The 24,748-nt window shown below is 41.0% G+C and overlaps 1 protein-coding gene across 8 annotated transcripts in view; it reads left to right on the forward strand.

Moving 5' to 3' along the window:
* Positions 1–24,748, forward strand: part of PUM1 (pumilio RNA binding family member 1) — a 157,533-nt gene that overhangs the window by 55,574 nt on the left and 77,211 nt on the right. For all 8 annotated transcript variants that reach the window (XM_039511235.1, XM_039511233.1, XM_039511236.1 and 5 more), the window contains 2 exons: positions 7,262–7,330; positions 24,565–24,673. In XM_039511235.1, coding sequence (XP_039367169.1) covers positions 7,262–7,330; positions 24,565–24,673 — 178 coding nt within the window. The remainder of the gene's footprint in view (positions 1–7,261; positions 7,331–24,564; positions 24,674–24,748) is intronic.

Consider the following 24,748-nt stretch of genomic DNA (forward strand, 5'->3'; position numbering starts at 1 on the left):
AGTTACAACTCCTTTTCTCTCTGGAGGCCAGCATACATGCTGACAAATCCATTCTCATCCCTGCACAGACTTGGGACTTCATCAAGGAATCCTTAAATTCCATCACTGCAAGGGCTTATTTGCTGAGAAACATGTTTCAGGGTAAGAATGTTATCATAGACCTGATCTTAACTAAGGCTATGATTTAATCACCGGTATTTAGTAAAAGTCATGGACAGGTCACAGGTAAGAAACAAAAAATCACAGCCCGTGACCTGTCCGTGACTTATACCACAAATATTGAATGGGGGGGGGGGGGGAGGGGAAGCCCTGGGGGACCCATGGCACCAGCTGCCGGGGGGGGGGGGGCTGGCTGCTGCCGCTCCGACTGCTCTGGGACGGCTGCCGGGACCCACCGAGCTGCGTCTGCTCCTGCTGCACCCGGGACTGCTGCTTGGCCAGTCCCCACGGCCGGCTGCCCGGGACCACCAGAGCAGCGGCTGGTGCAGATGGCCCCAGGCCGCTCCAGCAGTGGCTGGTGTGGCTGTCCCTAGGGCAGGAAGTCATGGAATCCATGATTTCTGCAACCTCTGTCAGCGAGCCTTTCAAGACTGGCCTCTCTCCTAGGTCATATGGCCTCATGCACTTATGCCAGGCCTTTTTCAGGACTCTACATTCTTTGCCTACAAATGTGGCTTCAAACTGTGTACCTGACAAACCAACAGTCCATGAGTACCCAAGTGACTGTTCCCACCACAGTGATATCGTCCATGTCATGGTGGAAGAATTCCTATCCGGTTTGCATTGGCATTCCCTTCCTTGCCTCCGCACCAGACATGAAGATCCTTACCAGTGCATTCCTGTTGGGTTGGGGAGCTCACAAGGACAACATACCACATAAGACATCTGGACATCTTGAGAGTCCAGAATGCCTCAGTGTTCTAGGGCTACAAGCAGCTCGAAGGGCTTGCGAAGCCTTTCTCCTGTTCGTTCAAGGTCACCGTTCCCTCGTAATGTCAGACAGCATCACGACTGTCTTTTACATCAACAAACAGGGAGGAGAGAGTTTTTTTCCACTGTGTGCAGAAGTGGTAAGTCTATGGAATTGGTACATCAGCAATCAGATTACCTTGTCGGCAGTCTACCTCCCAGGAAACCAGAATGTGCTAGCAGACACTTCCCAGTCAATCAGACATGGGAGTTTCATGACTCAGAGTGAAAATATTTGTTTACCACAATGGGGAATCCACACCAGAGACCTATTCACCTCTCAAATAACAAGGAAGTGCAACATATACTGTTCCAGAGGAGTCCTGGGTCGCAACTCACAGGGTGATGCTTTACTCCTTTTATGGTCAGATCTGAATTATGCCTTCCCTTCACTACCTCTCCTGCCTCAAGTTGTGTGCAAGATTCGGCATTGCCCCCAGCTGCCCCAGATGACTTTGGTTCCTGAACCTCCTGTGTCACCTCTGGCACCAATCATTATTCCTACATTTCCTGATCTCCTGACTCAGGGAAACAGCAAGATCAGGCATCATAACCCACATCTGCTTCATCTTAGAGCCTGGTTTTAGAGTAGGCATTGTCCTTAGAACAATCATTGTCTGAAACTGTACAAAATTTGTAATAACTGGAAGGATTCCACTAGGAAATGTTACCTAGCCAAGGGGAACCATTTCTCTGTCTGGGCGCATCAAAGATGTATTTCTCTGGAAGCCACAGATATTCTTTTCATTCAGGTCTGTCTTCTTTCCTTGAAGACAGCAGGTTTGTCTGTCAGTTTTTATGGGTCCACTTGGTAGCAGTCAGTGCATCCCATCTGCCTTCACAGTGCTACTCGATCTTTGCACATCCTCTGACTAGCAAATTCTGGGAAGGCCTAATCAGAACCTTTCTGTCTATAAAAAGGCCTACTCTTCAGTGAGGCCTGAACCTTGTTCTCTCAGTACTCACTAAGCCAGTGGTCCTCAACCAGGGGCCCAGGGCCCCCTAGGGGGCTGCAAGCAGGTTTCGGGGGTCTGCCAAACAGGACCAGTGTTAGACTCACTGGGGCCCAAGGCAGAAAGCCTAAACCCTACCGCGCAGGACTGAAGCCCGGAGCTGAAGTAGAAGCCTGAGCAGCTTAGCTTCATGGGTGCCCTGTGGCATGGGGCCCCAGGCAATTGTCCTGGTTGCTACCCCTTAATGCTGGCCCTGGCTTTCATATGCAGAAAACAGTTGTTGGGGCACTGGTGGGCCATGGAGATTTATAGCATGTTGTGGGGTGGGGTGGGGTTGAGAACCTCTACAGTAAGCCACTTTTTGAACAATTACTTTCTTGCTCCATGTATCTCCTACCCATGAAGGTCGTGTTCCTGGTAGCCATCACCTCAGCCAGGAGGGCTGGTGAGCTTGGAGCGTTGATGGCTGATCCTTCTTGAATTATATTCTAAAAGGACAAGGTTTCATTACATTGACACCCTATATTCACCACCAGGTAGTCCGAGTTTCACCCGAAGCAGTCTATCCACTTAGCTGTGTTTTTCCCAAAACCTCATGCATCCTTAGAAGAAAGGAGGTTCCATTTGGCGAGCCTTAGTCTTTTACCTGCGGATAACGAAAACAATCAGGAAATCCCCTGCCTAGACTATTCTTTACCATAGCAGAAAGGGTCAGGCTATTTACTCTCAAAGAACTTGAAATGGATCTCGGGCTGTTTCTCACTCTTTCACCTGTCTAATCTTCCCTCTCATAATGGGGTAAGAGCTTATTCCACAAGATCTCAGCAAGCAACATCTATGGTGTCCATTCAAGAGGTGCTTCTGCTTGATATTTGTAAGGCAGCTATGTGGAACTTAGCCCACACATTTGCTAGACATTATGCCTTGGTACGGGAATCCTCTGCTGATGCATCTTTTGGGCCAGCAGTCCTTTGTTTGGCTTTTCAGTCTAACACCTTGCACCCTCCTCCTATGTGAGTATTGCTTGTCAGTTGCCCACAGTGGATTACACACAGGGACCAGCACTCAAAAAAGAAGAAAAAGTTACTTACCTTATGGGGCCCACTTCTCTTGAAGAACCTCCAGTTACTATCCATTATCTGCTCTTCTTCCCCCCCTTTGGATCTTCTCTGATTTGTGGTGGAGAAGGAACTGGAGAGGCGGCTGGTCCACTCTGCCCTCTGTCTCCTCAGTCAGAGGCATGGAATTAGCTGGGGCTCATGTGTGGACCGATGGACGCTGCTTGCAAAGTTCTCCAGCTCCAGGTGCGTGGAGCGCATGTGTATCCTACAATGGAATACAGATAGGGACCACACATCTCAAAGACCCTCCAGTTACTATCAGATAAATAGCTTTCTCTTACAGATTTTTTTTTTTAAAGCACTTTAGGAAGAAAGACAGGACAACTGTCCAATTGAATCTGCAAGGAAAATTTAGGTAGGCAGAACATAATAGCTAGAATTAGAATTTGGCTAGAACATGAAGGTTAACACCTTTTGGTACACTTATAAACATTCTACACATTTTTTCATGACCATAACAAGTCAGGACCTTTGTTTTGGGTCTCCTGTACCCAAGTATCTCCTGTTTTGGATTTCTGATTTGTGTGAGGAAGCAAGACAGTGGTAGATGTTGAATCTTTTTTAGAACCTTGACATACAGTATTTCAGTATGCTGTCCTACTACTCAATTTTTCTCAAGCTAAATTTACTGAATTTTGTCTAAAAAGAGAATAAAGCATGGTAAAAATAACCTCTGAATTTGGTGCTTGTAAGTAATGGAAATAGTTAGACTTAGTCAATACGTGCTTTGTAAACATAATGGGTTTTTTTTCTGCCATTCCACCCAAATCCTGGTGATCATATTTGCTGTTTCTATTACTGCCTATTTTTGTGAGGTGGAAAAGTGTCCATGAGCTACCACCGAGCTGCCTTTTACCTGGCCCAAAGGAGGATTTGAACCTAGGTCTACAGAGGCAACATGCACTAAGCTTCCGCCTCTCCCCCCACAAAAAGAGAATGCAGGTGCTCTCTTCCCCTTATGGAGTGGACCCAGAAGAGGCAGAGGAAGCAAGGTTTCTGTCTCCCAATGCTGCTTCCTCCAGCATCTCTCCTTCCAGAGTGGGAAGCCAGGTCCCCAGAGGGTTACCCTGGGCTCCACCCAGGTTATCTGGCCACCATCTTTCCTTCCAAGGTGACCTTCAGAGCCCAAACCCGGCCGCCTCCTTCCAGAGCAGGGAGCTGGGTCCAGGGAGTTCAGTACTTCTTTTTTTAGGACTTGAGCGCTGACACAAACCCACACACGCATGTCTTCTACTGTGTTGCCTCACTTCAATATGCAGCCTGGTATTTACACTCAGACTAATTTATTATTAGCGTAAACAGATTAGCACAATGTAGTGTATTGGATTTTGTTAATATAATCTATATTTTCATGTGTTTGAGTGGTCCAGAATTTGGTAAAAATCAGTGTAAAAGAAACAAAACCAAACCAACTAATAGCTTTTGTAAAACCCAGGATTTTTTTGTTAAAACTGAAAACAAAGTCTGAGGGAATGCTGGAATATTGCTCATGTACCCATCCAAATATCTGGAACCATTTTACTGATTGCCACTTTAATACGCAAGTGTGAACTGTAGAGGCTGATCTGTCTAGTTTGAATCCTGTCAGCTTTGTTGGATTCAGGCATGCATGCACCTCTGTGGCCTCTGTCCTTCATCCCCTCCCACTCAGCTTGCTTTGCTCTTGCACACAATCTCTCATTGCCTAAGGTTTGCAGCTGGTTCCCGAAGTGAGAGTGGAGGATTGATCTGTGGTGCAGCCCTCATTTTGGTATTCCTCCTCTCGCTCCTGAATCTAGTTTAAATTTTAAAACAATACTGCTTTTGGATCATTAAAAGATGGTTCAATTTTTAGGCCCGACAACTTTGAAAGGTTAGCACTGCATGCTCATAAGAACATGTTAACTGCTGTGCGTTACACTGGTAATCATTGAGGAAATTGCTAGTTTCTAGTACCTGGTTGTCTGGACTGTCTGATTAGATTATTGAGCCCTATAGCAAACATACACAAGTCACTTTTTCAAGTACACCTCTACCCTGATATAACACGACCCGATATAACACAAATTTGGGTATAACGTGTAAAGCAATGCTGGGGGGGTGGGCAGGGCTGCACACTCTGGCGGATCAAAGCAAGTTTGATATAACGCAGTTTCATCTATAACACAGTAAAATGTTTTGGCTCCTGAGGACAGCATCATATTGGGGGTAGAGGTGTAGTCCCATTAAACTCAATAAGACTGCTTATGTGAGTTAAGTTGCATGTACCTTTGCAACACTGGACCCCATATCTGTTGTTATAGTTGGATTGTTTTGAAGTAAACTGTGTTTATAGGGGAGATTTACCTGTAGTTTAAATGTAAGTTTCTGTGATGACACTTCCTGGAGTTCAATACGCAATTACTGACTTTTGTATTTTTGCACCAGAGTTAGTGTTAAGTGTATCGGTGCCATAAACAAAGAATATTTTTGACAAGTGATTGTGAGCCAAAAGAAAAGTCAATATTTTGTTCTCAAAATATAATTTCAAAAGATTTTGTAAATTTGTATTTCTGATAACTGCCCGTAGAGACACGTTGAAATATTGGAACATCCTTAATATAGACTTATAGAGTACATGTTGTCTTGCTTTTTTCCTTTACCTCACTTTTTCATTTTTAAATCTTTCATTCTGTATTTTGTTTGTAGTTCTTTTTTTCTGCCATTATCCCCTTTCTCCCTCTTTCCTTTAACTCCTTGGGTCTTCCTGCTGTAACTTTTTCCTTCTATCAGTTTTTCTTCCTCTCCCCAGCTTTTTGAGATTGATGCATTGAGTCAAGGGAAAACAATATCTGTCTCCCACTCCCCTAGATTCCTCCCTTAATCTCCTCCCGCAGTAGTTCCATGCTCCTAGAGATGGAGTTACAGGGGTGTTGAGGTTGGCTCTAGGGTTGGCTCCTTCATCTTTAGACAGGCTTCCAAGGGTGGAGTTCCTTAAGGTTGCTGCCACTGCCACCTTTCTTCTTCCTTGAACTTAAGCATGGAAGAAAGGAAGGTGTTTCACAGAGTCAGAGATGATTCTGGATGCTTGTAAGGAGTTGGGCATGAGAAAAATCTAAAAAAGAAGTCTTGGAGCAAAAGTTTGGCGACGTTGACACCTTACATGAGTGCGTATCAGGCCTGTGCTGCCAAGGTTTTTGTTTACATTTTCCGACTTTTAGGGAGGCATTTTATGTGCTGGAAGTCTTGAGACCTCTCTTTGAATCTAGGTTTTGTCACTTATACACTGACTTTGGGCAGGTTGTTTCCCTGCTGTACCTAGCCTGTCTATCTGCAGTATGGAGAGTGATTCTTACTCACCTTTGTAAAGCACTATCAGTTGAATAGATGAAAAATGCTGTGTAAGCGCTAAGAAATATTAGAACACTACAAACAGTGCTTTCTCTCTGAATAGTTCTTGTGTTGAAAGCCTTTATTAATGTTTCACTATGCAAAACCATTTTTAAATGGTTTGTTTTGGGAGAGGAGTTTTTATTTATGTGATTTCCAACTCTTTGATCAGAAGACCTGCTAAGTTGCTAAAGAAACAGTTGGAACCGATTCCTTAAGGCTTATTGTAAATTTGGAGTAGTGTAAGGATGTTTAGAGAATCGGGTTTTTTTTTAAAGCTAACGTGCATCTGAATTTGCGCTTTCTATCCCTCGCAGACAGAATGTGTGGCACCCATCTGTGTGGATCAGATAAACTCTTTTCAGATAAACTTTATTAAGGAGCCATTGTAGGCTCAGATGGTGAGGTGCTATTTAATGCTAATGATTTTATGTTATATACACTGCCAACCTGTTGATTTTAAATGTTAGTGTACTACTTCAGAATGTTTTTATTCTTCATTGTTTAATATTATGGAGATCACGTTTTCTCATTTTTTCATTTGTTTGTGCACAGAGATATTAATACAGCTCTTTTTGCAATATTCATCTCTCCTGTAGCAAGGGAAATCACTCTTATTGGTCTTAGAGTTGCTTATTTTTACTTTTGACTATATGTGTAGAATTGGTAGAAAATATACTCCAGATTTTAAGAGTTGTGAAGGTAAGTCATATTTTGCACCTAAACTGCCTTGTGATGTACTTTAATAAAGAGTAAGGTTCACTGGCATTTTATGTCTGAAAAAATAAATGATAAACTGATTACCGTTTTGTTTGTAATTGGAATGAAATATAGTAATTGCCTCATATTTTTCTCCTCCATTTATAATAGGTGCGTTCAATGGATGAATTGAATCATGATTTTCAAGCACTAGCTCTGGAGGGAAGGGCTATGGGAGAGGTAAGTGAAACATCTTTAGAACAGATAGAGTGTGTGTGTGTGTGTGTGTGTGTGAGAGAGAGAGATGGGACAAAGGGAGAAGAGATCATCATTCTTTCAGAAATGAGAGGTGGATTCTCTTCTCAAAATTACATCTGCCATTCCTCCCTTGAAGTCCTGCATCATGGCTGTTGCAAAAAGTCTGTTAGGAGGTACTCCAGCCTAGGAAGAGAAACATCTAAGCCCTCTAGGTGTTCTACCATCAGCAAGTAATAAAATAGTGGGTTGTGCTGAACGGTGGAAACATGAGAATGGAGCTTGCTTAGTTTATGTGAAGGGGTTTATATGATGGGTTTGTCTGCAGTATTGGGGAACTGGATTTGATGCCCCCAGAGATCCCTTCCAGTTCTGTGGCCTGTGTGCCCATGTCTTGCTACGAGGTATCATACGCTTGTCGCATGTTCCTTTTAGGTATACAGGTAATTAATAGACTACATAACCAAGGCTTTTTTGTTGTTGTTGTCTGTAAGTGCCTGTTCTCCATTTCTTACTATGGGCAGCTTTAGCTATTGTGATGAAGTTTAAAAAGCTATACATGGAGAGCTTGCAGCTTTAAACGAGTTAGACATCTTAACCTCATGCTTCAAAACTGATGGGTGCATATTTCTGTGCAAGTTACTTAGAACACTGCGAAGGGGCAACGTCAAGGGTGGTACCTGGGGCAAAAAGCAAGATTTCCCCGTCCACTAAAGTGGTCCTTAGTCCATGAAGTTGTGTGCGTAAAAAGTTCTCTTGTGAGTTTACTAATGCCAGCAGAAGACTTAGAAAGAAAGTTAGCAGGTCTTAAATGAAAAGAAGTAATACTAATTTACTTGATTCTTGTATCCTAAGAGGAAATGTAGAATTACTAGCTTCAGACATGGTGTGAAATGCAACAATGAAAAGGACCAGCCCAACTTTAAATGTCCATGTTAGTTGCAAAACATGTTCTGCTCTCCTGGTCTCTTACGGCTCAGTTTAATATTCCTTCTGCTGTTCACAGACCAGTTTATTTTCTCTTCTGTCTTGTGAGCTGGCTGGCTGGCTCCTCAAGCCAGTAGAATTGTCAGAGTGGATAAAAATCAATGATTTTAAAAAAGAAACAAACCCCCCAAAATACAGGTTTATTTCGAAATAAATTTGAAATCAACAGTTAAGGCCTGAACTTGATTATAATCCTATTAAAATAATTTAAATTCAATTCAGTTATTCAAGTAGTAAATGTTTGTTGCCAAAGTTTTAAAGAGCGTCAAGTTATTGAACAGGTAGAAATGTCTGGCTTAAGGACCTGGAACCACAGTTTGAAGAGCCAAACCAGTTTTTGACAGCTGTAGGTGCAGAGAGAATATTTATTTTCAGTTCAGTGACTATTTTGATTCAATCAGTACTTCATTCAAAGTTGAGAAACCTATTGGAGTTGGAAAAAGCAGGAAAGTCTGTTTTCCTCTTCCAATATATGAATAAAAATGGAGGGGTGAGGATGGAATCTGCTAATTCTTAAATCTTGAAGGACATGGTTGTTGGGATAATTTCAGTTTGCTAACTATAAATAATACTTTGTTTTAATAAATCAGTTTTAAACGTAAAACATAGAATCATAGAAATCTAGGGTTGGAAGGGGTCATCAATTCCTGCCTACTGTGCTGAGGACCAACTAAACCTAGATGTTTTGATAAATATTACATATCTGGCACATTTAAGATCATTTAAAAATGGGTTGTGCATTTTTAATTAAATTCCAGTTTCCATCCAAATGCTTCTTGACACTAATCATTTAATAAATAATCCATCATTCACTGTTCTCTATCATAATAATGTAAATATTAAGAATCTGAATAAATGTATCTTAAGCTATGAAGTTACTTAAAAGACCATATATAGATATAGTATATCCACCCACGAAAGCTCATGCTGCAAAACGTCTGTTAGTCTATAAGGTGCCACAGGATTCTTTGCTGCTTCTACAGAACCAGACTAACACGGCTACCCCTCTGATAGTTTAAAGTCTGCATTTAGTTGCAAATCAACGTTTTAATGATTACCAGCCAATGAGACTCGACCTTTCCTTAGGAAAATAACAAAGAACAGAAGCAAAAAAAGATTAAAATAGATATAAATCAAAGCTTCCTGCTTCCTGATTGAAATCACTCCACCCTGTTATCAGTCTTAATTCTTGTAAAGACAGTGCCATTGCTATTTACAGAAGAACTTTGCATCGTGTGCTATTGTTCTTTATCCATGCCAGCTTAGTTTTAGGTGTAATGTATATTTAATTTCTAAAAAAAAATCCACATTGCTTATTCCTCAGATTGTAATGCCTTTGCTGTCTCTGCTCCCTGGCTGAGCAGCTTAGCTATTTGCAGGATTCTTCCACACTCTTGTTGGTTCGCAGTAGGGGAGTATTGCTAGGGAAAGCTTTACCGTGTGCACTTGTCTCATTGCTGATCATAATGTTCTGTTTAGTACTCACTGTGTGAGGGTCCACAGCCTACCTAGATCTACTGTATCACCTATTATAGGTTGAAAGTTGATTCTCATCTAGTCCCTCTCCAGCCAGGGCAAGACTTTTTCTCTTCAGCACATATTCTAGAGCTGTGTCCAGTCAGGTTTTAAAGACCCCAAGCAGTTGGGCTTCTGCCACTTCCCTTAGACTCTTATGGCCCAGTACATCCCCAGAAGCTTTCCTAACATTCAGTGGAAATTCTTCTATCCTGAAGTTTGTCCTCTTATTACATCTTTAAATAATTCCTTTGTATCCTTAATGTTTGCACCTTTAATATATTTGTAGACCATTCTCTGTCCCCTCCCTCCTACGTAGGTGCTGCTTAACCAAACTCTGCATGTTTAGTTTTTAACTATTCCTCACAAGTCGATCACTCCTGCTCCGTATAATTTTAGTTGTGTGATAAATAAAAACAGTTCACCAAGCTTCCCAACTGGTCCCAGCATTCAATTGCTGGTCAAATACCAGAGTGGGGTTGATGCCTAGTATGAAAGTAGATAGACCTATTCAAAAATAAAACTGCAAAATAGCAGATGATTCAACAGGCTTATGCTCAGTATAGTACTCAAAGAACAGAGCTACACCAAGATAGCTCTTCCAAGGTATTTTCAGTGTAACAAAGCTCTTAAGTGGAAATAAGATAAATCACAAAGTCTGATCCTGTCCTTCTTAGAGGATCTTAAAATATGTTCCAGTGCAAAAAGGCCCCCTGGCAGAGTTCCTTGGATTACAAACATCATCCAGTCCATATGAAGCTAATATGTTGAAATCCTGCCCATTCCACCTTGAACTATTATCCGTATACAGGCCTCCAAAAAGAAAAATACATGTTCTCCTCAAGCTAAGCCAGAATACTTTGGATAATATACACAATATTACCACATCTCTCTGTAGTATAGCCCTATTACATATACATTACAGAAGAGGGAGTTTGTTAGTGTGCAGTGGCTTCTTTTTTCATTAAATTTATTCTTTCACTAGCACAAGGAAGTTTAAAAAATCATTCTCCTTGTCCACGCCCATTCTAGTCTGTTGTGGAGACCAGTCCCATTGAGGGTGTAGATTCCACTGGTGACCCTTTAGTGACATTCCCATTTTGCTTTGGCAAATGCTACTCTTCAAAATGCCTTTCTTCTTACATTTGGTATGTTGTGAGAAGTGCAGAAGTCTCTGGAGAATGTCCCTCTTGTATGGCTACAGAAGAGGCCAGCACCAGCCCAAGCTTCTCTTGCACAGCTCCATCATTGTACCTGGAGAGACTACCTTGGACCGTGAGAAGTATACTTCAGTCTGTACAGCCCATTCAGTCCTTGGCTTTTGCTGAGAATCTTTAAGTGTTGATACTGGTTGTTCTTTCCAACCAGTTCCTAATAGGCTACCAGACTTATTTGACATACTGGATAAAAGCTGTTTAGCAGCCTATTGTAGCTGTTAGGGCATGTCTATACTACCCGCCAGGTCAGCGGGTAGTAATCGATCTATCAAGGATCGATTTATCGCATCTCGTCTGGACGTGATAAATTGATCCACGAATTGACTCCTGTACTCCACCTCAGCAGGAGGAGTAAGCAGCGTCGATGGGGGAGTTGCGGCAGTCGACTCGCCGCTGTGAGGACGGCCAGATAAGTCGAACTAAGATACTTCGACTCACGTAGCTGAAGTTGCGTATCTTAGATCGATTTCCTGCCCCTGACCTCCCCAGTGTAGACCAGCCCTACGTCACTATCAAGTTGGGGTGGGTTTAAACCAACTAATTTGAATTGCAAAAGCTTAATAGCTCATTACAGATTCACTGACCCAGCCCCTAAAATGCTTGTTTTTATGAGTCGTGTGATTGGATGCTGTCTTCTCAGTTGCTAAATTCAATCTTCCCAGGAATGGTGATCCCTCTTTGGGAGTCTGTAAATGGCTGTTCTTCCCCATCCCTTTGCAGATGTTTAATGACATAGGATAAAAACGCATGTTTGTAGTTTAATACAGTAGTAATTCAGAACAAAATATTGCTGCTTCCTGAATTACACCATCTCTGTGTGTTTTAAATTTGCTGTGTTAGTGACTTTCACATGACTATTTTGAGGTCTGGTCCCTCCATCCACTATTCGCAAAGGTCAGGAAGCAGTGTTGGGCAGGTGCTCTGAGTAGAGTTCTTACCCATTTTGCAAGACACATCTGATCAAATTGTGCCATTTGGTCATAGGCCCGCGATGGTTCTGTGTAGAACCTCTCTGCCCTATGAGGAGAGCAGGGAAGTAGTGCTTAAGAAGGCACATCCCACCCAAGCAGACTGGTGTGCCAGAGGATGGTGCAGGCTGATCCAGTCTCTTAAGGAAATTGGTTCATGGTCCTAGCTCCTTCCCAGAATCTTTGGGGCATCATGTATCCCTTAGGCACACGGCAGTGACATGCACAAGAGGGCATGAGGAAGGCTCCTTGCATGCTCCTCTCTCCACCTGTGAAACTACCTGATCCTTTAACAGGAGGGTAAGGTTAAGTCCTGAGAGTCCATACCTTTAGGAATCTAGATATTTGGCTTTTGCCACAGGAATGAATATCTGTCATTTAACTCCTTCATCTACTCTATTTAACTTCATTGAGCAGTTTGCTCACTTTACAGCCACATCATTACCAAAGCAAATGATGTGATGTTCGATGTTGGTGATTCTTGTGTCTAGCTTATCTGTAACTTGTTTTTAGCACAGTCGATGCTTTTGCTTAGCTGCTTTTTTTTCTTGTGCTGATCTAGTTCTGATTATAATTTTCCTGCCTTGACAGAAAAGCTGGAACTGAATGCAAATTAGATCTGTCTCTCTGTTTTCTCCCATCCCTTCTGTGTCAGATTCTTTGGAATCTAGAGAATATCAATTCACTTGGTTGCAGTGAGTATTGAGAGGGGAGTCCAGGAGGCGTGTTTTGGCTTTAAAGCACGATAGTTGTGTTCCCGGTTGGCTTCCTTCTCCTTATTCTACAAAATGTTTGCACCTGTGCATGTTTTTCAGCTATTAAACTTTTCTTGATTGTAACCATGCTGAAAAGTGGCAGACTTTAAAACAACATAAGAATACTTCCATGCCAATGTTTCCAACTGTACATTGGTTTATCAAAAGGCCAAAAAATGCTTATTGTCTTACAAAACAATGTTTGAAGATTCTTAGAAGACCAATTAAAAAATTATGCTAGCTGGAGACAGTTGTGGCAGTGAATGATAAACTAGAACCGATAAATATTTGCATGTAAATAAAGATTAAACAACTCGAATTTGAGATGTTAGAACTTCTGAATTTAAAAAAAATCCAGCAAACCTTGTCACCCCCAGACAAAGAGTATCTTTCTCCTCCTGCCTCCTCCCCCCCTCCCAACAACAACAATAACAACAACCAAAACCAGTTCTGATCTTCTAAAATCTTTGCAACCTGGATTTAAAAAGTAGCTGCGGAGGATATTATGGATGATCCCTCTGGATTTAAGAGCATTCTGAATGCTCCAGAAGAAAATCCATCAAAAGCTATAGGTGAGTAGTCCACCTTAAAATTACATGATCAGAGAAAGAAGAACCATGTTTGAGAGCCTCCCTTTTTCTGTGCCTATCTGTCAAGATCATACTTATTTATATTCCTCCTCCCGATCCCCAGACATGAAGCTTGTGACCCAGGTGAAAAGGCATTCCCCAGTGCCATTAAAAAGGATCACCTTTGAGAAAACAATCTTCTCTTCTGCTTAGCAAGGTCCTGATCGTGCAGTATGATCCGTGTGAGCCAGGCCTCGCACATGTGTGAAAGCTCATTGCCACTAGGACTGCACTCCCACAGGTCAGATGATAGGTTAAGGCCTTAGTTTGCAGTACTGTTGGCTCAAGACAGTGGAAGAAGGAATGATAAAAGGCCCATGTTACTAAGGGCTCTGAAGACTTGACTTGGAACTGCTGATATCCCTTGCATGTGATATGAAAAATCTCAAAGATGAATTACTGGAAGTGAGGACATACATAGATTGATTTTAGTGCATCACTTGGTTAAGATGTTTGTCTTCAGTGAAGAGCACAGACACTTTGAGGATATATACTGAGACCAAGGAAATGCCTGTGCTACACTTCTGTTTAGTATCTGATCATATTAGTCAGTTGACTAAAAATCTAAGAACATTCCTGTATATGTTCATGTTACAAACTCTTAATTTGGTGCTAAAAAATATTTTTGAGGAAATAGGTTGTCAGAGATTGGTGGTTTCTGTCCTAACCCTCCAAATGGTGGTTTTCTTGTTTGTTTTTCCCCCCCAAGTGCTAAGGTCTCTATAAATAACAGTTTGTAATCTTACATCATCTTATGTTAGTAAGGATGTTTGTAGGAATTTTACAGTGCGCTGTTCAGGCATTGAGCTAGTCCACATAATCAAAGCAAAGACTAATATTTGATATCACTGCTCTTGTTTACCTAGTCAGATCTGGACACAAGATTCCCTCTCCTATGTTTGTGCTTCCTTTTCTCACCCACTGGCTTTGGTGCAGCAGTTTCCCAGCTCAGTTCTTAGAGGTACACCTCTACCCCGATATAACGCAACCTGATATAACACGAACTCGGATATAACGCCGTAAAGCAGCGCTCTGGGGAGGTGGGGCTGTGCGCTCTGGCAGATCAAAGCAAGTTCGATATAATGCTGTCATAACGATAAAGGGAAGGGTAACAACCCTCCTGTATACAATACTATAAAATCCCTCCTGGCCAGAGGCACCAAAATCCTTTTACCTATAAGGGTTAAGAAGCTCAGGTAACCTGGCTGACACCTGACACAAAGGACCAATAAGGGGACAAGATACTTTCAGATCTTGGGGGTGGGCTTTTGTTTGTGCTCTTTGTTTTGGTGGTGGTCGCTCTTGGGACTAACATCAATCCATGTTCTCCAAATCTTTCTGAACAAATCTCTCATATTTCAAACTTGTCAGTAACAGCCAGGCCAGGCGTATTAGTTTCTTTGTTTTCTCAACTTGTGAATTTTACCTTTGCTAGAGGGAAGTTTATCCCTGTTTTGTTGTATCTTTGAAACTAAGGCTAGAGGGGGTTCCTCTGGGCTCTTTGAATCTGATTACCCTGTAAAGTTATTTTCCATCCTGATTTTACAGAAATAATTTTTACTTTTTAATAAAATCCTTCTTTTAAGAACCTGACTGATTTTTCCATTGTCCAAAGACCCAGGGGTTTGGGTCTTTGATCACTTTGTAACCAATTGGTGAGGATATTATTCTCAAGCCTCCCCAGGAAAGGGGGTGTAAGGGTTTGGGGGGATATTTTGGGGGAAGAGGAACTCCAAGTGGTCCTTTCCCTGTTTCTTGTTAAATCACTTGGTGATGGCAGCGTACCAGGTTTTAACCTAAGCTGGTATAAATAAGCTTGGGGGGGTTTCATGCGGGTCCCCGCATCTGTACCCTAGAGTTCAGAATGGGGAAGGAACCCTGACGGGGGGTGGGGCTGCCCGCTCCGGCAGATCAAAGCAAGTTCAATATAACACGGTAAGATTTTTTGGCTCCCGAGGACAGCGTTATATCGGGGTAGAGGTATATTTCAATATCCCTGATGAAGCTAGTGCACATCCACCTCTCCTTGAGTCAGTCGTATTGGGTCAGTTGAGATCAATGCAGGGCTACATGCACTGACTTTATAGACAAGTGTGTTTTTAATATAAAGACTTTAGAGCTATGCAGCAAACTGCACTTCTCTTTTTCTTAGACACTGCACTAGCTTGATGCTGTTAGTTTGCATTGTGTTTCTGTTGAATGTGAGGGAGAGAATACTGACATATCTAAACAATAGTAAAAAAAAGAAAAGAAAGTAATGCTTGGGATACGTGTGAGGAAAAGAAGGAACGTTCAGATTGTAATTTCCTGATTTTTTTTTTTTGAACGTCATCTGCAGGAAATGCAAACAAGTGTTAATGATCTCGCACACTGAGACTGTCAAGTTCACAGAGAGAAGGATGAGTAAGAGAGAGACCCTCTTTCTTCTGTTGGGAAAGAAGGCATTGAATGCCTCTTCCTCCTTCTTGCCTCTATTCCTGTTCCCCTCTATATGGATTTTATAGCAATCTATATCAGCACTGTGTGTTAATTCATTTGAGGAGTTTTCTGAAGCCTGTATACAAACCAAGACATTGTAATGAGATTACGAGAGAGTTTAATGTCTTGTCGTAAGTTTTCAAACAACAAAACCTGACAATACATAGTTTTTGAATTCATAAAATGCATTGCTGATTCATTGGGGTAGAGGTGCAGGATATTTTAAAAACACACTTCTCTTTTATAGTGTAACCTTCCCCATCTTCAAAACCCACATACTGCAACCAGTGGCACTCCCCCTTATCCCACCCTCCCATGAACAAAATTATCGTCTTCAACACTTTCCCTTTGGTCACCTACCTGTGGAAAGAGTGAGCCTTGCATTCTGTCCGAAAGCTAGAGATTTGGGTTCTTTGGTTAGTGGGAGTGATCATCATTGTGGAGAGCCATCTTCTGAGAGCACAATGGCACCTTCCCCCTCCACACTTAGGTACCATGATGATGGACACCTTAAAAATAAGAAGTGTGGCTAGTTTGTAAAGCGTGTTGTGCTCCCCTCACTAAGGTGCTATGTAGATTGCAACCTCTTCAGGGCAGGTGATATCTAACTGTTTGTAAAATAGTAAATTTGCAATGCTATGTATGAGTTTTTAAACAATGATAAAGATACGATAAAAGGACGGAGCATCTATTTGTGGGATTTTCCGTGGAGTTCTCGCACTGCTGCTATAGTCTCTCTAATGGCATCACCATCTTGTGTCACAGTATGAGCCTACTTGCTTAATATCTAAATCAGCCAGTTACTTAATTGGTCCAGTTTATAATCGCGTATCAAAGGGAATCCTTACCTCACCATGCCCTTTAAGTGTGGAATTATAGTTCATTTTAGTGTTTCTAATTGCTCCATATTGCCATTTTAAAAACTAAGTTAAAAGAAATGCATTTGCCCCTTAACAGTGCCCAACTATCAGTGTTAGCCTAATTGTGCAATCACCTTTGATTCTCTGAAAGAATAAATAGAAGTGTAAGTTATGTTTTTCAGCAAGTTGGCTGGCTCCCGTGCTCAAATCGTTTTTAATTTAAATCTTTAAATATGATCAGTTCACAGATTTGCTTCTTATCTGCTGAACTTTCCTACTTCAGGACTGATCAGAAATAGATGATTTTCCTTTATGAGAATTCATTATCACAACTAAGCACTTACATGAAAAAATTCTTATGGTCGAAGCCTATTCCTTAATTTTACACCTTGCTAATTGCTGTGTCTGTTGCCAAGCCACTTTTAAGTTTGGGTACAGCAGCTCTTGATAGCTTGGAGGCTGGAGGATTTGTTTAACATCATCCATCAAACTGTTAAATGCTGTATTCTAATGATTTTACACATGTTGAACAAAAACAGATATTGTGATCTCCATGTGAAGGCAGGACTGTTCTTCAGTGTTCTGATGTTTTGGTGTGCTCCATTAATACTAGGCAGCTTTGTGCAGATAACCACTGCAAAGGCAGAGATAAGGTTGTTTGAGTGATAGTGAAAATGCTTGTATCAGAATTTTGTACAGGCCTAGTTTGTGGCTCACTTCAGAATTATAAAAAATAAAAACAACCCCACTTTGGGATGGGAAGTTCGCCAAGAAAAGGTGGATTGATTTAAACTGTCAATTTTAAGCAACTTTTCTGTTTGTACTTCAGTTATTTTCTAAACAAATTGCATTCTCATTTGTAGATGTAACCATTAAAACATGTTGATTTACAGCTAAACAGTACCTTTACACTAGACTCGGTATATCTTTTTAATGCCTAGGAGGGAACACTATAAGTATATACGTTTTATTTTAAGCAAATATATAGCTTAATATTTTTAGACTCTTACTAACTGTGTTTCTTTAGTATGTTAGAAAATGGTGAGAACTTAGCCAATCAGCTCAGATAGGGAGAAGCTATAAAATAGGAGCATGAGAGAGGTAATAATTGGAGATATACCAATCTCCTAGAACTGAAAGGGACCTCGAAAGGTCATCGAGTCCAGCCCCCTACCTTCACTAGCAGAACCACTTTTTGCCCCAGATCCCTAAGTGGCCTCCTCAAGGATTGAACTCACAACCCTGGGTTTAGCAGGCCAATGCTCAAACCACTGAGCTATCCCTCCCCCCTTGATCACCCAGGTGGGCTCAGTGGATGATCTTAATGAGGTCATGATGGTGTCTCCTGGAGTCAAAGGCCAGATCCAAGTCTGTGATGATACTCTTGCACCCAGTAGGACAGCCCTTGGGGGCCCCCCACAGGATCAAGTCCTTAATACAGTATATGACCTATTGTGCCCTATTTATAAAGCTTGACCTTAGAAATTGTTTTTCCCCTCTGATTCTTTTTCTGTTTCTTGAAAAACAGTCTATAATTAATTTTTTGATACAGGCTCATGGATTCAGCATATTTATTTTTTATTTACGTGTTGTAAGAGATTATAATTGTAGGCCTTAACAGATTTTGTATTAAATTCAGATGTCATTCTAAAAAGGTTTATTTTTGAAAAGAAAAAAACATTATAATTTAAATGGTAAAAATTAAATTAAATAATGAGATTAAACTAGCTAGGGACATAAAGAGTAAAAAGAGAACCTTTTACAGATAAATTAGAAGCAAGAGGAAGATCAAGGACAGGGTAGGCCCATTACTCAGTGTGCCAACAACGTAATACTGTCGTCGTGCCCCCCCGCCCCCCAAAGGCGCAAAAAAAAAGCTAACACAATTCTGGGCTGTATTAAAGGAGTGTTGTAAGCAAGACACGAGAAGTAATTCTTCCGTGCTGCTCAGCACTGATAGGGCCTCAACTGAAGTTTTGCATGCAGTTCTGGGAACCACACTTTGGGAAGGATGTGGACAAATTGGAGAAAGTTCAGAGAAGAGCAATGAAAATTATTTAAGATCTACAAAATATACCTAGGAGGAAGGATTGAAAAAATTGTGTTTTGTTTATATTGTAGAAGAGATGGCCAAGTGTGGACATAAACTTCAGTCAAGTACATAAAAGGTTTTTATAAAGAGGAGGGTGATAAATTGTTCTCCTTATCCACTAAAGACAGGATAGGAAGTAATGGACTTAAATTGCAGCAAGGGAGATTTAGTTTAGACATTAGGAAAAACTTGTCCAGGGCAGTTGTAGAGTCTCCGTTGTTGGAGATTTTTAAGAACAGGCTTGACAAATACCTCTTAGGAATGGTCCAGATCAGGGGTTCTCAGCCCTTGTATTTCTGAGGCTCCCCCCAACATGGTATAAAATCTCTAGGGCCCACCTGTGCCGCCACAACTGTTTTTCAGCCCCACCGCCACAGGGGCTCGAGCTTTGGCTTTCTGCCCTGGGCCCAAGCCAGTCAAATGCCTGCCCTGTGTGGTGGCTTCCTTGAAACCTGCTCGCAGCAACAGCTGGTCTAGATAATACTTAGTTTTGCCTCAGAGCAGGGAACTGGACTAGATGACTTATCAAAGTCATTTCCAGGCCTACATTTCTATGATTCTGTGACTAAAGATCACTTGCTGTGGTGTTTCAGAACCTGTTGTTTAGGACTCCATAGGGGTATTCCCCTACTCCTAACCTTTAACTGGACAGGCATACCAATGTGTTTATATGCAATTGTATTTATATGAAAAATTTAAACTCATAATGATTCATAGTGTAAAAATTCCCCCCTCTACTTGTTTCATTGCATGGTTTTGCTGTAATTGGGATTTGTAAGTTGTTTGCCAAATATATTAAATTTGATTTAAAAAAAAAGACTAGAGGTTTACATTAATCCACAGTGTTGAAAAGATCAGTTGAAAGTTCAGAATATCAAACATTAAAATTAAGAATAATTTTCGATCCTAAATCTAATTTATATTCCATTAGAAAGACAAAATGACATTGACCTCTTAAAAATTTGACACAGGCTGAACCTGGTCATTTACAGTACTTATCTCTGGGGGAAAAAGTCAGCTGTTGATGCTACAATCCCATTTGTTCTGGAGGATGAGAATGTTTTTAGGAGTATTGGTATTTAGAGTGACCTGAAAAATTATATGAATCCAACAACTATCTGGCAATTTTCTTAAACACAAGGTGCTTCTCTGTGGACTCTTAAGTCAGTATTTTAAACTGATTATTTTTTAAAGCAGATTTTGCTGAAGGTGTAAATAGAGAATTTGCTGAACCAAACACTACATTTTATGTAACCTCCATGGTGGAAAAAATCTGGTAACTGGGAGCTCCTGACGGGTGTTCATTTTCATTGTAAACCAACAAAGAGTATTTTATTGAAAGCGCATAACCTGGTGATTCTCCTTTGTCTCCTTAGTTCATGCGTGTGCACGTGCACACTCTGCCTCCTTTCATTTCCTTTGGCCTTACAGGGGATGTGGTTTATTCAGAACACTCCATCATATTACATTTACAGGTATCATCCTATTAAATGAGTGGCTCATTGCAGCTGAATTTTAATTTGGCAGCTCTGTTTCACTTCATCTGAGAAATTCCGATTCTCAGAGTGCCTGGGTAAATAGTCTTTTTCTGGCCTGGAAATTCTGATGAGTTGAGATGGTGGTGGAAGCGGAAGGAGAGAGACAGCTGATAAATTCCTTCAGCTCTGTGGCTAGCAGATACTTAATGACTATTTTAACACACAACAATAGTGGAAGGCTTGGAAAATCTTGCCCTGTCTGTAAATGCTTCACCTCCCTAACATTAGCTGTGCTGGAATGACTACTGTTTGTGCACAGAGAAATTGGTGAAGCAGCTGCCAGTTGTGTGTATGTGTGGGGTGGGGGTTAACAGAGCACACCTTCTTGTTTCTGTGCCTGTTGCCTAATTATGTTTAGATTGTGAGCTCTTGGGGCTGGGGACTTCTGTATTTTTTTAAAGATGTGTACAGTACGTATCATTATAGGGGATCCGTGTTAGGTGCCTCAGGGCACTACTGCAATACAAACAATATTCCAGAGATTAGTATATTACAAACCCCTTGAGACATTTAGTTCCCAGTAAGAGAGACATTCAGTCTCCATAAAGACATATTTTAAAAATGGATAAAGAACCGTTTTGCTTCTAGGTTGCTATAGTGATCATAAGTTGCTACCATCCTGCTTCTTGTGGTCTGTCTGAAATGACTTAGGCTCAGTCCAGTTCCAGAGGACAAATGATCCATTTAACAAAAGCCACCTCCACAAATGACCCGGTTGCTTGACTCTCTTAGCAGAAAGATGCTTGATTGCATGGGCCATGGAAATTGAACCGTCTCCTCCTCCCTAGAGTTGATGTCTCCGGATTAGTTTTGGAGCATGTTGGACGGCAGTATGGGATATGCTCGTACTTTTGCTTCTTGTTCCTCACCTGTAGTGTAATAAATAAGACTAGTCTTTAAGGCTGTCAAACCAGCACCTTTATGAGACCTAGATTCACCCACAAATTTGTGTTTTTAAAAAAAAAGTTTGATATTGTCCCCCTAATACTTTTCTTGGATAGACATTTCCCTTGCTGCTTACTAACTGTAATAGTCACTGGTTGTATTAGGGGTTAAACCAGAGTATAAAGGACCAGAAATGGAAAACTAGGATATTTTCTTCCCATGGAGCTAAGGGTGCAAACAGAGTAAGGTGTGTCTGCCCTCTACAGTTGCATTGTATTTAAAGGAAGGAAATGAAAAAGGAGGCTAGTGCCACCAAATAGAATCCTAATGTAGAGATCATTAAATTTTTGGGAAGGGGGAATGCCTTGCATCTGAAAATGGAAGAGAAGAAATTGGAAGATTCAGAGGAGACTATTAAATGGGTAAATGGTCTTGGCCAGACAATAGCATGCAAGATGGAAACCCTATTGAAGTGAGTGGGGTGTCATTCATTGAACTGATGGAGAATTCAATTAAAAGTATGGTTCTTGAGAACTGGGACTTTCAAACTTCTGGTGCAGAAAGCTAATATCTGATAGTGTTATACCATCTTGGTTTTGAATCTAGGAAAGGAAATCATCCTCAGCTTGTGCTAAAAGGAGCCTTTCAGAGTCTGACTTCATAGTACATACAGTACTACAAAGCATTTCAAATGTATCTTTATTTTATTATTGATAGAGATAGAAAACTTGTTTTAAAGAGTAGTGCAGATACTGCAGGGTTTTTAATATCTAATAATGACTGAAGTGGTGTTTCAGGAACTGTGGGATGTACTCTATTATGCTTACACGTGTAAAGGTGTGTGCATGCTTATCTTGTTCTTACAAATTCAGAAGCATGACTTCATACAGAACTGTATTTGTTTGTGGCAAGACAATGGCAAAAAGGAAGACTTTGACTGCATGATGAGGTAGAAGGAGAAGCTGGGCTGTGGCAGAACTTACCAAAGTGCGTGCCTTCAGTAAAAGAGGAAATACAATACTATAGAGTAGTCTCAGCTTCCTAGATTTATCTATATTTATATCCCATTCGGGTGCCATTCTGATACATGGCCTTTCATTACACAAGATAGAGAAACTGAGGTTTTGTCTGGGTTCCTGTGTGGTAGACTAATCGTCCTGTAGGAGGGCTGGGACTCAGAGAACTGCATGCCATCTGGCATTGCCACCAATTGGTGCACATCATCATATAACTGGACACTTCATATTTTGGACCTTGAGGCTCCTTGCAGGTTAGTTCATGACCATTACTGGCCATGATCTCTCTCTCTCTCTCTCTTTTTAAATATATCCTCTGATTTGCGTGTGAGATCCATTTCATGTGTTTTTCACCTCCAGCATCATAGGGCTTCAGTTTCCTCCCCTCCCCGCACCACCTCTTTGGAGCGTTTGTTCAATGGTAGTGGTAGGTGGGAAGTGAATCGTGTACAATAATTCCTGCTGCCCCCTGAGTTTTCCCCATTTAAGTCTATAGATTGAGACTTGTGGTTATAAACAGCAGTGCTGCTAATTTTCTTTGTGTTCATTAGTTTATTTAAATTTGTTCTGTGGTTGCTACTTGTGCAGGCTTTCCCCTAGTAAAGGGTTCGGTTTTGTTTGGCCAGTGCCCTTCTATCTGTTTTCTTACTCAAGGAATTATTCTTTTGTGGTTGCAGATTCTGTAATGGTCTCTTTCATTCAGTTACTTCTCAGTGTAGCTTCTAGAATAGGCTTGCCATGGCACCAGGACAGTGGTGGTGTTTGGTGTTAGATATTCCACAGCATCATTGATTGTTGATTATGTATCTGAATATAACCTACCTTTTTATCTTTTGTAACTTTTTTAAGTGGTGCAGTAGAGGGAATTCTGCTTTTCATAGGTGAGGTATCAGTTTTATTATAGTACCAGTTTTGCTGTCCTTTGCACAACCTATTACTCTTGATATCCAAATCCATGTACCTTCAGGTATCCTTTGTCGCGGAGAGGTTGTTTTACAGTGTGTATCGGAATCAGACAAGACTTCAGGTTAAAAATACATACTAAACAAAAGTTGTGTATCTGCTTCCCCCCCCCCCACCATAGATTTAAAAGCTGCTTATGCATATTTAAGCCTGCTTCATCACATGTATCTCTTCATCTTGGAATGAATATTGGCTCTGTTATCCTGTAACACCCTGAGTTAACACAAACCTTCTGCTAAATTATATAGACTTGAGCTGCTCAGCATTTCTAATATATGGGACACTTTGACTAGTCCTGCTAAGATTTTGATTCATACTGTGCGGTAATCTAAATGAGAGTGTGTTTGTTAATCATCCAGCTCCTTCCATTCTGTCCAGAATTCAGCAGATAAGCTTATTTATTGTCGTCCTTGCTATGAATGTGCTACTCTTTCTCTCTCTGAATTACACCACTCCCATTGAAACTGAGTATTTAATTTAAAGATTGTACTGTTACTGTCTAAGGCACTTAAGCAGCACTTGAAATTCCTCTTGCCATATGTAGTTGCCATAAGGCAGATGTTTGCTGTATGAACTGCTATTTTAAAAAAAGCATCTGTTATGCCAGGTATATGTTTGTGAAGTTTGTCCTTTTTGCTGTTACTCCACTATTCTGGAATTGATTTAAACTGAGGGTGGTTTTCTGTCCTGCCGCCCCTGAATGAAAAGAAAAGTTAAGCACTTTTTCAGAATAACATGAGCTGTGCAGAAGCAGTGGCTTAGAACTGTTCACTCTCATCACTGTGTACAAATATTCTCCAAAGCATTAAGGTACCCTTAACTCACATGGAATGCACTGGGAGTTGAGGGTGCTGGGCACCTTATGGGATTAGACCCACAATATTTGCATGCGAGAGATGGAAATTCCCAGTCTCCCACATTGGAGTGAAGATTCTGTAGGTAACTATATACAATTCAGATGCAATTCTGATTCATTAAAACAGGCTCTTCTGATGAGAACATATCTTTCCTACTAAGATTTGTTACCAATGGCTCTCATGCATAGAAATTTGTGAATGCTGATGGTGTGTGTGTGTGTGAGGCATAAAGGGCTGATGCATATAGAATCTCTCCTATTTTTCTGAGTTACTTTATGCTTCCACAGGGTGTCACAATCGCTTCATTGCTTTCACCTTGGGAAAGAAGCACTCTGATTGTAAAGTGTCTGTCAGCTTGTTTTAACATGACTGATTTTTTGTTCCACAAGGAAAATCTTTATTGTTTACACTTGCTCTTTTATGCTAACATTAAACACGTTTGTTCTTTTTTATTTGCAGCAACTGTTGCCAGGTAAAAAGTTTTGGGAAACTGATGATTCAAGCAAAGATGGACCAAAAGGGATATTTTTGGGAGATCAGTGGAGAGACAGTGCTTGGGGAACATCAGGTAACTTCCTTAGCAAGCTGGCTAATTCCGAATTTCACAGCTGGCAAATATGTCAAAAACCTGGTTGTTTCAGAT

Source organism: Mauremys reevesii, linkage group 23, assembly GCF_016161935.1.
Source record: "Mauremys reevesii isolate NIE-2019 linkage group 23, ASM1616193v1, whole genome shotgun sequence".
Classification (NCBI taxonomy): domain Eukaryota; kingdom Metazoa; phylum Chordata; order Testudines; family Geoemydidae; genus Mauremys; species Mauremys reevesii.